The sequence below is a fragment of the Haliotis asinina genome, chromosome 11, assembly GCF_037392515.1.
Source record: "Haliotis asinina isolate JCU_RB_2024 chromosome 11, JCU_Hal_asi_v2, whole genome shotgun sequence".
Classification (NCBI taxonomy): Eukaryota; Metazoa; Mollusca; class Gastropoda; order Lepetellida; family Haliotidae; genus Haliotis; species Haliotis asinina.
Window position 1 is genome coordinate 32,600,061 of NC_090290.1, and position 17,540 is coordinate 32,617,600.

The window sequence follows — 17,540 nt, forward strand, 5'->3', positions numbered from 1 at the left end:
TCACAAGCATTTGGTTTTGTGATCTCAGTGAGCATAAGGGCTCATACAGGGGCAGTAACTCTGCAAGGAAGCCAGGGGCCATTCCGTTGAGACACTTGTAAGTCATTACAATGGTTTTGCAGTCAATTCTTGTAGTGATTGGTAGCCACTGTAAATCTTTTAGTATTGGAGTAATGTGCTGAAGTCTAAAGTCTCTGATCAGAGTTTTGGATTGCTTGAAGGCGATGTAGCTGATCTTGGTTTGACATTGTTGAGAAGGCTTTTACAGTAGGACAATGACCAGAGATAGCACAAGTTTTGAAGTAGTGTCAGCAGATAACTGGGGAGTTTGAGCAATGACCTGTGCTAATGATGTTGGAAATATGCTTGTCCATTTTCAGATTTTCATCGAGAATAACACCTAGATTTCTGGCCTTTGGAGTTAGGGTTATGGTAGTAGTTCCTATCTGGAAAGATGGCTTGTCTAGTTTGGAAAGTTTTGCTTTTGATCCAGTAAGCATGATTCTGTTTTAGTTTCCAAGTTCCTGTCGTAGGGAATGAAGAATAGATTTGATTGCCATCTGCATATTGATGTTAGTTGACTTCATGCTTGTCTGCTAATTTTCCTAGTGGTGTTGTGTACAGGGAGAACAGCAGTCTACAAATCGTACATATTTTATCAAATTTGGAATGTACTGTGTGCAGAATCTCATCTTTATGGCTTCAGCCTCCCAATATTAATACTGTGAGTCCCATGGTCACAATAAAGCCAGTGGGGTAGACTAGTGGTTAAGCATTCGCTTTAAACCGAAGACTCCAATGTGTGAAGCTCATTTTTGATGTTCCGAGCAGTGATGTTGCTGTAATGCTGCTAAAACTGGCGTAAAACCAAACTTGCTCACTCGAGCCAAGCAAGCCCTCTCTATATGCCATCTCTCTACTTCAGGTGAATTGGGAGGAGGAGAGGGAATGTTTTGACTCCTTTTGCCGAGAAACCAGCGAGTTCTACTGCATCAAGAAGAGTCTGTTCTCAAGACCAAGCCAAGGGGAGGATTCACAGGTCGGTGTAATCTCCTCCTATGTAAGGGCAATATATCCTCGGGAATATAACTTGGAGCAGTGATGGCATCAGGGCAGAACAAGTTATACACCACCAGTTCCTCTCTGTATTTAAGACACCATGTATCAGGTATAAAATCAGGATCATAGTCATTTTTCCAACAATTGTATTTTGTTGATAAATAACCTTTGCTGTGGTGTCGGATATTAACTTCAGGTTACAGTTTACATAAGGTTCTGAATGATTTGTTCTTTTTTTTAAAGTATTAATTCAAGTATGCTCTAAGTGTAAATGTTTTTTTTTTTCAAGGAAATACCAAAATCACAGTCCAAGGGAGATAATTGGCGGTGGACGGTGGAACATGTCATATACCCAGCAGTTCGGACACAATTACTTCCCCCTAGACAGTTTGCAGAGGATGCCAGTTTATTGCAGCTTGCCAATCTGCCCGACTTATACAAAGTGTTTGAGAGGTGTTGAATTTATGACATTTCCAAAATGAAAACATGAACATAGTTTGGCTCATTTTGAAATTGTAAAGTGCAGGTGTGAGGACATTTTTTTTTTCAGCCACAGCAGTGTGATGAAAGGCAATAATGTTGAAAAACGACTATGATTAAGCCAGTGGTGCACACTCTATCACCACCCACACAGGGAGTTTGACAGTGACAATGCACTTGACCTGCACCAGGTTGGCCCTGTCTGCCTGTGTGATAATAAATGATGGGTTTGTTTTTTTTCAAACCAGTAGAGATCATTTATTTGGTATTTGTTTCTTTTGGTGAATATTTAGCCTACAAAGGTTGAAACAGGTTGACAGATGCTTTATTTGAACCAATATCGGCTCACACATGCATAATTAATTGAGTGAAGCCAGATGTCATTCTACTTTAGGCGTGCATATTACTGGCCTGAACGTTCAAATAGATTGACATGTACATGGGAGTGAGCAAGTAAAGAGTTTCACCACTTTCAGCAGTATCATGGCATGGCACACCAGAAATAGGCTTCACATGTTGTGGCCATGTAGGGAATTGGACCTTGGTCTTTGGTGTGACAAGTGAATGCCTTAACTACTAGGCTAACCAACTATCATTCATCAGACAATAATTTTGTATGATTCAAATGTGTATTGTAACCTAATACGTTGAATACAGTGTACATACCGAGAAGAAAAAGTTAAATGCCAGCTTATTTCAGAACTAAGATGATAAGATAGGGAAATGTTAGTCATTTCTGTTTTCACTTTTCAAAAGAAGGTAACCTTTTTTAGGAAAACAAAATGCATGTTTTCCAAAAGGGCATGCATCATGTGGGAAGTAAAAGATAATTTCCACTATGGCTCTGTTTTTAAACTAAAAGCACTGAACCAAATTATGAAAGGAAATCCTTCAGAAAAAAGCTATGTGCCAACCTATATTTTAGCAAAATATACTGAGTGGTGCTTAACTTTTTATTCATGGTGTATTTAAAAAATGATCAGATGAAAATTCACAAGACAGTTCCACAGTAACTTGTAAGATTTACTGGCCCGACTGTTTTTTTATTAGCCACTGCCCTGCTAGGCCATCTGTGGCTACTTCTCACACTGATTACAAGACAAATAGACATTTAATGATTTAAAAACTTCTTTAATCAGCCAGATTGCATGAAGCACATAATTATGAGTGAATTCAACATACCTTGGTTTTAACTTCTTTAAATAATTTATACATGTGTGTATGTATATACAACTAAACCTTACTGAACATCTCAAAGAAGTGTACATACACAGAGCTTCTGAGAACAATTATAATTATCACAACATTCATGTGTTCAAGGTCCACATGATGTCTGGAAGCTTAGTTTTCCAGACCTGCCTACCCCACTTGCCTTCAAGATGTATTCATGGTGGCTTAAAAGTGCATTTTGAGGCATAAACGTGTACAATCTCATAAGGAATATAATATTGCTGAACTCCTCCCAGCATGTCTCCTGAATGCACAATGTTAATGTCTGCACAGCAATATGTACAACACACATTCTTTAGCGGATCTGCTTATTTTGGGGATGGAAATGTATTTCTGAAGAAACCTTTGACTGAAGGGTAATTTTTGGATTTTCAAGTCTGGGAGCATGTCCATGGCTTGGTTAGCAATGCTATTGCCATTCATAAGCAATCAGAGAATATCAGTAGGACTTGGGTATGCATGTTGGCATTGATAAACAATATTGGAAGATCAGACAAGGACCTTCTCAATGATGGTCAATACTAAAAGTTGAACTATAGTTTGGAATGAAACTATTTTTTGATGAATATAGTTTGATTGCATACAATCTACAATGTATAATTGTATTTAATGATAAAAAATCATATGAAATATGCCAGGTAGGCAGGGCTGGATTTCCATCAAATAATGTTTTTGTGTGCCATACCCAGCTCCCTTTTACACCCATGGGAGTAAGTCTTTGTATTTGCTCAGTTTTTTATAGTTGATTTGAAAGCTTTTCTTACAGCAATGACAAAAGATCGGAAGTTGTTTGTTGAGTTGAGCTTCTCCACCAAGACATCGAAGTTGTCCACCAATGGCTCACAGCCAGAAACTGGAACACAAAACAATCACAACATCCTTAAAATTTTTGAATATGTATGAATCATGGTCAAAGCGTAAGGGTGAGTCTTGACCTACTGCATGGTAGCATCACAAATGTAAATTTTCAAGTCTTAAGGCAGACAATCCACATGCATTGTAACCACAATACCTCTTCAGTCTGCTCTAATATGAACAAACATACTGAGGACTAATACTGTAACCTTCTACCACCTGTCCACAACATCACTGATACAGAATCACTCTAATATTGGGCTGACAACTTGAGTAAGATCTTGCTGCTTTTAGCAACATATTTGCCCCAAACAATACAGATTGATGCACATGCATGGCTCTAGTTGAGAATGATGAAGTCTGCCCAGATTATTGAGGGAGACATCACCACCAATCCAGTTAGTTCTAGCACAGAATATCCTCAAGCCAAAAGATCCTGCACTTGGATATAGAAGCTAGTCAGTGGTGGATAAACTCACCTATGTACTGTCCCTGGTTAATCTGCACATAGAAGTAGAAGCGGGCATCTGGATCTTTGTCATCAACACAAGTGAACACCACCTGGAGACGACCACCTGTCAAACGATAGAGCAGCTTTTCAGTATTTAAAAACTGCTGTTCTATGTATTGAGTATGGGTTCAAATATCTTTGCTTCTTCAGTGTATTATATTTCGATTCTATTCTATGAGTAATTCTAATCTGTGAGAATTACCTGATGTTTTCTTGAACTTGAGTCCAAGTCTGTCTTGGAACATGGCAGCTGCTCTCTCCAGCTCAGTCAACTTATCAGATATAGCTTTCTCTTGAGCAGACAACACTGTAAATATTTTATATATAGTTAACAGTAGCAGTAGCAGTGGACATAGCTAGCCAAGTACTGGAACTTGTAAAAAGTTGCCAGAGTTTAGTGATGTTTATTACCCTTAAGATAAATTTGTTGAATTCTGATAGGTCAATACCAACCGTATACCCCAGCAAATCTCTCATGTGACACACTACATGAGCTGTACAAATTACCTTCATCTTAGGTGGAATGTGGCTGCCAAATGACTGATCACTTTGAAGTTTTTAGTTGATGCATACAATTATGAGTATAGTGAATTTAGTTTTATGCCACACTCAGCAATATTCCAGCTATAAGGTGACGGTCTGTAAATAATCCAGTCTAGACCAGACAATCCACTGATCAACAGCATTAGCACCGATCTGCATAACTGGGAACTGATGACATGTCAACCAAGTGCACAAATCTGACCACCTGATCTCATTAGTCGCCTCTTACGACAAGCATAGTCAGCTTTTATCGCAAGCAATGGGGTGATGAAGGCTTATTCTACAATTAGTGTAAACATGGTAATAAACTTGTTGCCATAATTTCCTTTTGTGTCAATAAATGTCTCCAAAACAAAATGTTTCTGTATTTCACTTGTCGTTCCCATCTTGAGTTATCTCCCTTTATGGAGACATTTTCAGAAAGTGTTGGAAAACATTTATTAATGATATGCTCAATTTAAGCATCCTAAGGGTAATCAATTTATAATGTGGTGTTTATGAAGGGTGTATGGACTGTAAGACCCTTGGAAAATCTAAATTTCCTGAGTCGCAGCCAAAGGATATATAGAATTTACTTGGTTCTTACAGTACCTTACACCCTTTCATAACACTGTGTAACTAATACTGTAACGCATACAGTATACCACAATGTATGTGAAGAGCTTCAATAGCTGACTTCCTCCAATCTTAAAGACTGGCCATATATCCTAACAAGGAACAGGAAGGGCATGGGAGACAATGGAATTAGGGCAGGGTGACTAATACATGACTTTTTCTTGGATAGTGTGTTGTTTGATTGGACATCTAATTATAAATATAAAGTGTTTTGGCATTCATCACTTCATGCTTTTACATGGGAGTAGTAATATGACAAAAATTAGGGGAGAATCTAATTTCAGTGTATTGCTCATAATATCTCTTGAGTCTGTCCTAAATACCATGAAAATCTAATGGAGCATACCTCACATCCCAAGCCCATGACACTGTTCCTTGTTCATGTTACAGTTCATATGAAAAAAATTCTGAAAAATGGATAGAAACTTGCAGGTGTAACCAGCAATTAGAACACCTGATCAGTGGATCCTCACCAGACCAAGGACCACCAAGGCAGACACCTGCAGGTGTAATCAGCAATTAGTACATCTGATCACTGGCACAACCAAGGGCAACACTTCTCCACAGAAATACAAGAAAGTCTTACACTGTTTCTCCCTGCTGATGTCTTCTCCTACACTTAATACCTCCTGTTCCATCAGTCTGTGTTGTTCAAGTCTTTCATCAGACTCCTCATTGAGGCGGTTGAGTTCAGTCTTCAACTCCTGTACTTTTGCTATGTGTTCGTTAAGAGCTGAAACATTCAAATAAGAAAATTTTCCATCATTTATGAATATAATCATTCCAGATTTAATTCCCCGCATGGGTACAATGTGTGAAGTCCATTTCTGGTGTCCCCCACCATGATATTGTTGGAATATTGCTTAAAAGTTTTGTAAAACTAAACCCACATGCCATCCTCGTTATCTCCAGGGTATAAATTTTATAAATTTATTACCTCCCTTGACTGTCTTTTGATCCAATCAGGTGTCTACGCTGGGAAGTTGAGCGAACCAATCACAACTCACTTTCGTTTTTTGAATTATCTAACCGAGTATACTTGGCAACAGAAACCATGCAGAGGTTCTCTGGCAGAGGTAGAAGGCGTTCTTGCATATGTTGTTTTAAAGTTTCAGACCTGTCAATTTGTTTGTATGATTTCCCTAAAGTCTGGGACGCACTGCAAGCAAACCATCGCAGTTACCGCTACCTTTGTTGACACTGGCAAGCTCGGTTATAGCGGCGGCCTAGCTGATTGGCTACTGTGAGAAGGTGGAGCCAGCAAAGGGAGGTAATAAATTTATCGGGCAGAGCCGTAGATGCGTCCAGGGTATAGTGGAGACTTATCGGAACGTATACCCTGGAGATATCGAGGATGCCCACATGCCAACTGGCTATGTTATCTTGAGAGAATACTATATATATCCTATCTGGGAAGAAAAAGCAACAAATTGTTATTCACAGGCAACTATTAAAATTCTGTTGTGCTAATCAGAAAAATCTAAAACCAGAAAATGAAATCATGTTAAGACCTGATCTGTCCTAACAGCTGCAACTAGTCATATCAAGTGCCATAGTTGTTAGCACCTGCAATTTACAGAGAAAGTGTAACCCAAAATTTAACATATATTGCATTTGACCATTTTCTGATGTTTGATGAGTTTATGAGATCTGCATGATCTGGTTTACAGACTACACACAGGTTTGTCACTGCTTGTATCTGGTTGCTTACCCTTCTTGCTAACTTGACACTTATGTCTGAGATTGTTTAATTCATCCTCATGATCCTTCTTCTTCTCTGGAAATACGTAAAGAAGGATTTGAGCTCACAACAAAAAACATGAACTACAGAAACTGCATTGTGATTTCAGTGGGAACAGATAAGTAACTTTCTGAATAAAATGAAAGTTTACCCTTATCCTGACTCATGTTTATTATGCTTATCTACACCCTCTGTGTGAAGATAGTGGAACACTTGAAATACCTTGAAGTTCTAACTGAAGCAGACATACAATACACTCACCCATCAAGAGCCTCCCTTTCCTGCCAATATGGTCATATGACCAGCCATCCTGGCCACACTCTCCTCATTTCAGTAGCCCAACTCAAGAATTACTGTGAATATAGCGCTGATAAGGGGTGGTTGGGAGGGCTTGGCATCACGAGTCAGGATAAGTATTAAATATCAGTCTTATTCAGAAAATTACATTGTTTTCCTGATCATGACTCATGCTGATTATACTTCCAGAATCCGACGGACAGAAACAGTGGTGGGTCAGGCCACTCTAGATTCTGTTGACTTCCATATAAGTATATTCTGTACTTCCCCGTGGTCATGTTCTTCCAATATACATCTGTGCAATGGGAGGCGATCACATCCAGTCAAACTTGTCTTCTTTTGAAGCATTCGTTGACTGGAACATGATATGTAGATATGATATATCAGCTGGCATCCCACTATAGTCCATTTTGAGTCAGAAACGGACCAATGAATTGCAACTTTTATCATTGTACAAAATTGCCACATAAATATAAATAGTACACGTTTATCATTTACAAATACCCAACAGCTTTCTTATATTTGAACATTTCTGGACTCCACCAAAAAAGTTGTTTAAGAAACTACAAGTATCATCATTGAAAACGCAAAAGTTTTTATCTGTCACAGCGGGGTGACACCACAGAAACGGAACATCCAGTCATGGCAGAGGACAATCTCAAAATCTATTTCGGGAGACCTGTTAGTTCCTTTTCTGACGTAGTGTCATAGTCACGACTTAAGGGATGACAAGTGGTGCCGCAGTTGCCTGTTGTACGCCATACCAAGACCAGTAACCTTTTCAATGACGTTAGCTACCTTGTTGACACAGTTTTGCCAAGTTTCAGTCGTGATTTTGTTAAGGGATTCAATAACCAAAACCTCTGTGTCACACAACCTAAAAGTTGTGTTTGATCTGGCAGCATCTCTTTTGACAATATCCCACATTATTTCAATGGGATTAAGGTCACAGGGATAGGGTGGAAATCGCCTAATATCATGACCCTTACTTTTTACGTAACTGTCAACTTTGTAGAAAGGTTCACCTTTGTGGGTTTTTATGATCTGAACCAATGCCATACTGAATTGATTACAGCTATCATCTCTAGGTGGTTGATATGCTGAATGCATTCCTACTGTCATCTCGTTTAGGTGAGCACCCCGACCTTGTAGTAATGCATGTACTCAGGGATGGTTGTTGTAGACCAGCACTAGTAAATAGGTCCCTGCGGAGACATTTGATATGTGAGTCCACCATAGTAGATATGTAGTGGTAGAGGTGACTTGTCTCATCATGCACTTGAATGCTGTCATCCAGGTTGAAGGCGTTGTGAAGTAGCCGCAGATATAGGTAAGTGACTATTGGTTTGGTGACACGAGTAAACAGCCATGGAGCCAAAAATATTCCAGATAGTAGAACCATCCATTGGTAGTGCTGACCGTTGAATAGGAAGTGCAGATATTTCCTGGGGTCCGGATGTCAGCTAGTTTGTCTTGTTGATCCCTGGCATACACAAAGATCGCTGGGTGTCTTGTGCGCGGTAGTGTTGCCTCTTGTGGGATCCTGTCGTAGGATGAGATCGTTGTTCAGAAGTCCCCAATTCCTCCAGTAGCAATGTACACATCAACCCACTCATCGAGGTTGTACACGAATGACAGGGGGTGGAAGGCTCCCGTTGTTCCAAATCTGAACTTCAGGGCTTTCCTCCTGTAGCACTCCTGGCAGTGTGTCCTGTTCCATGTGAGCACCTGTTTCCTCCAGTTGAGCGACAAAATGAGCCCTTGCTCAATGAACCCCCGAGAACTTTAACTTCTTGGAGTAACACTGAGAAGTCTGCTTGAAGACAGTAGTTAAAGTGTCGATCAACTTCATCATCATTACTTCCTCAAGTCCCAAGTAACGGCTTGAGCAGCATCCTACCATTCTACCATTGGATACCTTGGATGCTGACCAGGGAGTTCTATACAAGGGTTTAGTAAAGCTGTCACCCCAAGATGACCCTGACAGTAGAGATTGTTGGCGAAATAAATTCAATCCTGCAGACATCGAGGGTAGATGCTCTGGAATGAATTGTTGATCCTTCTTCTAAGTCATAACTGCAGAGAGGATCATCCTTTCTTCATTCTCCAAGTTGTTGAACTTGGAGATGAGAGTCTCGTTGATAGTGGTTGTATTCAGCTGAGCCAGTCGCTAAGCCTTCACTTTGTAGGATCTACTGCGAGTCTCATTGATGAGCTTGTATGATGCGTCTACTTTGGGTGCTTTCATAAAGGGCACCTTATCATGAAGTGAGAATCGACAAGCACTGAAGGCCAGGATGTGTTGTTACTGATACTTAGTCGCCGTGTGAAAGGCTGTAGACAAAGTTTCCAGGATGGTAGATATCAGCTGAAACGTCAAAGGGTCAATTGTTACTCATCATACAGGTATGAGCCTCATTGGAGTCCTTCAATCTAGAGACAAAGTCCAAACTGTCATAATCCTGATACAATCTCTGAGTCTGAGAAGAGGGCTTCCTTCAGTGATGGAGATCGATGATGACCATCTCTGTCCTTCTGCAAGTGGAGAACGATGTCCATGCAGCGGGTGTGAGCGTGGTCCTCCTGTCTACATGCATCCCTGGAACAACTACCATTCCGTGACTGCCTTCGCTCTTTTCTACATGTGTCTGTATCTGATGAAGATGTTACGCTCATTGAGAAGGATGATCTCATCACAGAAAGACTTTTCAGTGGAGTGTTGTTTCAGCACAGGTCTAGTAGTTGAACACTTAGTCTTTGACAAAGACGCCTTCAACTTCTCAGGTTGAGATGATCACGATTCTGATGGCGTTCTGTTCTGAGATCTAGATGAAGACCCAATGGTATCTCGACCATGCTCCTGGAGTACGTCTGGTTGATCACAAAAATTACAAATGTCAGCTGTTAACAACATGCAGATACAAGACACAGAATCAACCAACTTAGACATGACTAGCGAGAGCCTATGCTGTTTGTCCTTCGCATGCCTTTGAGCAGAATATAAATATAGTGCAAATTCTGAATCAGCTAAATTCTTGCAAAGTTCACAGCAAACACTGGAAGAACAAACAGGTTTGCATGCGAAGGACAAACACTGAAACAGCATAGGCTCTCGCTAGTCATGTCGAAGTCATTGGTCATTGTCATTGTCATCAGGCAATTAAGGAGAGAGTGGCAAGCATGGCTTGTTCATCTGCTTGAATTAGAAAGGGACTTTAGGGGATATCAAGTGTTCTATCTTCGCATAAAGGGAGGAGATAAGCATAATAAGCATCAGGAAAAGGAAAAATGTAAATCAGTAAGTATTGTCCTTGAACCATGCCAGAAATACTGGTATAATTGAGACAATCAGTGGCCTAAGAGAAATTCCCTTTAAGCATATTCTCTATTTGAAGCAATATGATTTATCATGTGATCTTGTTGCACTGATAGAGAATTGACACCATAGCAAAAGATAAAAGATGATATATTCCATGTGAAAAGTCACAATGGTAACTATGGCAAGATTATGTTTTGTATCTTAAATCCTTTTCCTAAATTTGTTGGTTTGTTAACAGTAATAACGTGTTCTGAAGGATACAAAGAGTCCTTGGACATCAACTTGGTTAGACTGATCACCTACTGCCAGCAAACACATCACAGGGTTCGCACATTTTTGTGAAAACAATTCTGTGATATTTGCAGAAAAGTAATGCTTTTCATACACACAACAATATATATCCTTGGATATTTTGATATCTTTAAACATATAGTACTGTGTCTGACATATGTCAATATCATAAATGTCCCATCCCCTTACAGCTGTCAATTTACTTCTCTCTCTAGTTTATATCAACATCATTATACCTTCCTGTTTCAATACATAAGTTATGGGAATAGAACTGAAATCTAGACAAATATTTTGTATAAATGCAGGAATTTATTATTGAAGATAATATTTTAAAGTGAAAATGTCAATAATATGTTTATACAATCTACCCTCAGTAAAACTCATCCTTGATATCTCCAGGGCATACATTCCGATGAATCTCCACTATACCCTGGATGCATCTATGGCTCAGCCCAATGAATTTATTACCTCCCTTGGTTGGCTTTTTAGCCAATCAGGTGCCTACACAGGGAAGTTGAGTGCAGCAATCACAAATCACTTTCGCTTTTTGAATTATCTAACTGATTAAATATGGCAACAGAAGCCATGCGGAAGTTTTCTGGAAGAGATGGAAGAGGTTCTTGCATATATGTTGTTAAAGTTTCAGACCTGTCAATTTGTGTGTATGATTTCCCCAAAATATCAGCCAAACCTTCACAGCTGTGACTCTTTGTTGACACTGGCAAGCTCAGTTGTAACAGTGGCTTAGCTGACTGTCTACTGTGAGAATGCAGAGCCAGCAAAGGGAGGTAATAACATTATCAGGCTGACCCGTAGAGGCATCCAGGGTATAGTAAAGATTCATCAGAAATTATGCCCTGGAGATACATGTATCAAGGATGACTTCCAATAAACTGGAAGCATGATCAGTGAGTCTTTGTTCAATGATAGGCAGACAAGATACATTCAAGAACAAGAGTTCTCTGAATATACCTAACCTGAAAGGCCCATTTGTTTCCAACTTGTCATATATATATTCATAACACACACGTAGAATATAGTTATCAGTTCCTAGCAGCTTACTCCAGTACTTGATAATATTGAAGATATGTTGGCAGTGCAAGGATAACGACCAAGTTCGGTATATACTATACAACTACAAGTTGATTTTTGGATACCAAATCACTGCTTTCAATGATACAAATGTAATTTTTTTATATTTTCAACCTTAAGAGAGCCCCATAGCTGAGACACATAACACAAGACACTTCCAACACAGCACTCAAAAACAGACAACATTGTTGTATCGTGTGTTATCATTAACAGCACATGTGTCCTTTCTATCTCGATATTATAACAATTAACTACCAGGCTTCTCAGTAATCCATTTACAGTGTATGAAACGCCTTCAAAATGACAGGAGGCCCACGGGGCTGATAACTTAAAAATGTTGCCGGCCCAGTTAACATGCAACCAGCTCTGTATAACTATAGGATTAAATAAAGGAAACTGGGATATGTAAACTTAAACATGTGCCAAAGCGAATTTAATAAAACCATGACTTGGTGGTCACAGTTTATTCATTTAGTGTAACTGCCATCAAGAAAGAACATCATTATTTACTGGCTGAAAGCATTCACTAGACCAGTCACATTTAGTGTTAGATAAATGGGTAGGTTGGTCTGTGGAAGTTACAGTTTGATTGATAATGAACTATATAGACATCAACTAGTTACCACAACTGTAAATCCTTTTTGAAAAATTCCTGTTGTCAATGACATGGTCAAATATGTAGCCTTGGAAAATGTATTGGCACACAGGGACGGCTATAAAGTAAAGTTGTAAGCCCACCATGTATCCAGCAAGCAGCGGGCCACCAGGCAGACGCTATTTCATACACTGCCATTTACATCAGCATAAAAACTGATCTTGGTTTAAGAATTGACTCTGAAATCTCATAAAGTAAAGAAGTTAATAATATACGCATTGAGTGTAGTGTAACTAACCAGTTTCAGTGTCTGAAGTGATCATGTGATGTCATTTCATTGATGTCATTTCAGTAGTTAAACATCTTGAGACTGAAACACATACATTGAGCATAGGCTGCTTAAGCAATAACGCAGTCACATTGTCGATAATGTTTCGAACCATTTACAGAAACATGTCTTGCATTTGATTTTGTATCAGGAATTCAAGTTAACCTGAAACACTTGACCATGAAGAAATTTCATTAGAGGATATGCTCTAAAACGCATAAAAATTTCACAAAATCCCACTTTAAATAGTTGGCATTGTACAAGTAATAAATCCCAGATAATTGACAAACCAAGTGAATCCTGAAGGAGTTTGTTGGAAGTTAGAGCAAGATCTTGTGTAAGCTGTCGTAGTTCATCTCCCGTCCAGTGGTTGAACTTCTCCCTGGCTTCCTGCAGCTTGGAACGAAACGTCTCTACTTCTTGCTGGTAATCCATTGTGTTGTTCAGCTACTCGTCCACACTGCCTGGAACATCTAGGGGAGAAATGGCACATTAGTCCATAGGAAGTCTAGCTGATGCAGAATATTCTAATACCATCATGTGTTATGAAACTGTCAGAAACTGTTTGGGCCATTATATTGTATTTTACAGACAACTACATACTCCAAGGTCAGCATAACAACTTACACAAGGAGTGCTCTATCAGAATGTAAACAGTTAAAATCATTTAATGGCAAGTCAACTGCACTACGGCACACACATTTAGATGATGAGGCTTTATTAGCAGTTATCAGAGTAGTCGACGTGGATGGAAGTCTTTCCATCTTCATAATCAATGACACATATCCCTGTTGCCAAACAGTGTAAAGCCAAGTGCCAAGCAAGGTTTTAATTCACCTTGGGCATGGGGGTGACTTAATTTCTATCACTGCTTGTAGTTCCGCAGTGCATGATCCCATAGGCCACCATTTTAAAGGAGTTCATGGCACTGTACACATGTTGATTAAATTGTTGCCATTTGATAATGAGCAACACAAAATTATGTAGAAATTATGTGATTATGGGCAAGATAATTATGGAAATTCGGTCAAGTTGAAGAATACTTTTTGCATGGGTCTGTACCCTTGACTAAGAAATAATAAATATTTGCTTGAAGACAAATGTGGATATTCTGCATGTCTCTTCTCTTCTATTTGCAGTTAAGTGCCATTGTTGTTAACCACGACCCAAATGCTGTCCATTACAAAGCTTACAATGAGTAATGACAGTTTAGGTACGACTGTGTCATGGCCTTTAAAAATCACTAAAAGCAGTAAATATATAAATAGTTTGGCGAGTCGTTCAGTGTTCCTCCCATTCCCCCATCCCAAATAATAGTTCTTATAAACTAATACATACTAGAATTATTAACAACACCTAACAGAACATTTGCTAGAGGACTCACAAATATAACGAAATCTCTCAAAACTATGTACAGTATATAGAGTTGAACCATTTAGTATTACGTCTGTTAATCTGCGGAACAAAGAACATCGGAAAACAGGAGGGGCTCTTTCCTGCGGCTCAAGGTTGACTCATACGTTATATCCATACTAGAGGTAACTGCAACAGACTAACATGTTATTGCAGTGTTGCAGAAATTATTTTCATGAAATGAGTTCAGGATGGATTTTTGTAAAATTGGTAAGAGATCCGCTCGTATCCCCCACCTGAAATGTATTCAATTCGTTATGATTATTTCGAGGGGTTGGGGGTTAGGATTGGGGTAGGCTTTCAAAAAGAAAAGAACATCTAGATTCTTAGGTTAAAAAGGGGGGTTACGAGCAGAAGTCCTTCCTGGAAAAGAACCTTATAAATGGAACTTTTCTATCATGTCAATGCCCCCTTGTGACCTGGTATTGTCACAGGAATAGATTCCATTACTTTAGTACAGGCATAGATATATTATGCTCACATTTTTTGTCAATTTTGACAGCCAACGACTTCGCACTTGAAAATGGCGCTCCTGTATACCGGATGTACATAACCTATGACGTTTGCACAGGCTCCCAATTATGCTGGGTCCCGTCTCGCATATCGAAAGCTTGCGCGCAAGATGAATCGCGCAATGGAAGTCGGGGACCAGCTTAGTGTCTGATACGGCAAAGGCTTTCGTGGACGTTTCTGACCAGGGTCTGTCGTATACTCCATACAGCGATACTGCCGATGGACGTTGTACGAAGTTTAGGACGACATGATTCGTGCGGTCTTTCAAATCCTGTGTATCAGGCCGTACTCTCTGTTTGACTGAAAAGAAGCATTGTTGGATTTAATGTGAACACCTCATAGTCTGCCCGTCTATCCGTAATCATTTCGTTTTTGGAGCACAACTGGACACAACAATATTTTTCAACAGAAAATGTTTGACCAGGGACAATCTTCAACCTGTAACTGGAGTCTGAACATGTGAAATAAAAACCCAAAGTGGTGCCGGTTGGATTGTTTATTCGGTAAGGGAACCACCGGCCCTTATACACATAAGTGATGGAATGAAGTCAGAGTATAATTGTACAGAGATGTGAACACAAGATCAGCTGGAGACAAAATATTTCATACGTTTTTCATAACTGAAATATACATCTAGGAATGTTGTTTATAACGGTATTAATTTGAGAAGTGAATAGTAGAGCAAGCTTGTTTGCAGAAGGATATACATGATGAATACGTGGTATGAGCGATGCTCTCAGACAGGGAGGCTATCTTTCCTGGAAAACCGCAGGGCAAGCCGTTTTCGCATTTATTAAGAAGTAAAGATATCTTCAATTGTTCCATTGTATTATATTTAAAGATATCAATAATGCTTTAAAGACATCAGAAGAGGATTGAAGATTTTTTTATTTCTCGTATCCAAAATAAAATTACTGAATTATATTATCTCAAAATGTTACATAGAGACATCTAGAACATATTTCGTGACATCTCGAAATGTGTTTTAAGATGTCTATAAAACAAATACAATCGTTGTGTACATACTTGTATTATAAGTTAACTGAAGATATCTTGAATTCTGTTTATTTCAGACACTGTCAATTAGAGATATATTTACGTCGATAATAGAAATCTTCAATTCTTGCTATTTACTGATATCTAAAACCAATGGTATCAGCAATAAATTTGAAGGTGTCTTCAAATCAATTATTGATATATGCAATACAAATAAAGGAAGAATGGCAAACGAATTTATTTCAGCCCCAAAAAGCGCGGGAAACAATTTCAATATATTTTCAAATACCTTCTGCTACATGTCCGGAAACTTCCGGTTCGGAAATGGCCGGTAACCATGTACAACTCGCGCAGGAACTCGTCTCCACGGGAAACCAAGCAATTCGAAGATTTGAGGAGACTGAGAGCAGTGGACATAAATTCAGCGTTTTCAGTGACGAATATGAATTGTGCAGTTTTATATTTTGAAATATGTACATATTTTTTAAATTAAAGTTTATGAAGATTATATTGACTAGTGAGGTGGGTGACATTATTCCCATTACTTACTGTGTTTAATGATAAGAACATCTGTAAAAGCCTTATATATGTTCTGCTTACAACACTCCATAACCCAGCTCTCTGCCATTTCTTTTGTTTCACTAGCTGACCGAGCTGGTCACAGCGTAACTTCAATGTCCAGACTTTAAACTCACTTGCTGTTTTGTTCTTCTCAAGGAAGGATAAATTCTTAGGCATGGGACTTCAATGATGATGTAAGGTTGCTAGATACCTACAGTAAGTCTTTTTGTTTTTTGTATCAAAAGATTTTCAGTAATTTCTACACTGGGAATTCGGTGGCTTTGCTCCAGGGCTGTACTGCTTTGCACGTGGATGTATAGTAATTCTAACCTCAAAGGGGCAAGTCTGGATAAGCGGACAATACTGTTGTTTATTAATTTTTAGAAATTATCATATAAAGTATTATTTTTCACCATAGAGACAAGGCATTGGGTAGCTTGAAGCAGCGAAGTCTTAACGAACTAGCCACGGCCCACACCACACTAAATGTCTTTGGAACAATAATCATTTATTTCAAATATACGTCTTTGAAGGTTATGTAGACAAGGAGAACCAGTTCTCAGTATAAAAGGACAGTACAGTGGATCACTAGAGGTAATGGGGAAGTGGGGTAGGGGTTGATGAACATATGTCTGCCATTGTAACAGTTTACTCATAAGTCAAGAATACTCAAAAATAGAAATGGTTCATATTTGTATAGAGGAAGCCTAAGTAAGTGCAGAAGTATGTAAATTAGGTCTGTGCTAAGACATTCTCATAACCAGGGAATATTACAGTTATCATTATATGAATGTTTTATTTCTTATGTAACAAAGCATTTGATTACATTAAGATACATGACACAATATCATTCATGAACGGAATTTTTTATTAGTGAAGGCAAACGGTATGACTGATGCAATGTATAGTTGATCATGCTTTGTACCCCGAAGAAAAATAAATGAATATCATTGACATTATACTTCCTATGCATTTCAAGCCCGCCTATCGATTTTATTTATCCACATCAGACATGTTTGACAGTATAGACTTTGTAAACATGACTTGTTATTCAGTGTCCTCAATGACAATGAACCTTACATGTAATTCCTCCCCGTGAGC

General features: G+C 38.9%; 2 protein-coding genes across 3 annotated transcripts in view; one reads left to right on the forward strand and one right to left on the reverse strand.

Moving 5' to 3' along the window:
* The window catches only part of LOC137256606 (DNA mismatch repair protein Mlh1-like), a 222,554-nt gene extending 220,758 nt beyond the window's left edge, over positions 1-1,796 (forward strand). For both annotated transcript variants that reach the window (XM_067794487.1, XM_067794486.1), the window contains exons 19-20: positions 926-1,039; positions 1,349-1,796. In XM_067794487.1, coding sequence (XP_067650588.1) covers positions 926-1,039; positions 1,349-1,519 — 285 coding nt within the window. In that variant the 3' untranslated portion in view covers positions 1,520-1,796. The remainder of the gene's footprint in view (positions 1-925; positions 1,040-1,348) is intronic.
* A 682-nt stretch (positions 1,797-2,478) lies between these two features.
* Positions 2,479-14,943, reverse strand: LOC137255676 (kinetochore protein Spc25-like). The gene is made up of 7 exons (XM_067793159.1): positions 14,851-14,943; positions 13,247-13,429; positions 7,005-7,070; positions 5,880-6,026; positions 4,338-4,442; positions 4,104-4,199; positions 2,479-3,622 (listed from the first exon to the last, which is right to left on the reverse strand). The coding sequence occupies exons 2-7, from the start codon at positions 13,389-13,391 to the stop codon at positions 3,498-3,500; spliced, it is 684 nt and encodes a 227-aa protein (XP_067649260.1). The 5' UTR covers positions 13,392-13,429; positions 14,851-14,943; the 3' UTR covers positions 2,479-3,497.
* Between the last annotated feature and the right edge of the window lie 2,597 nt (positions 14,944-17,540).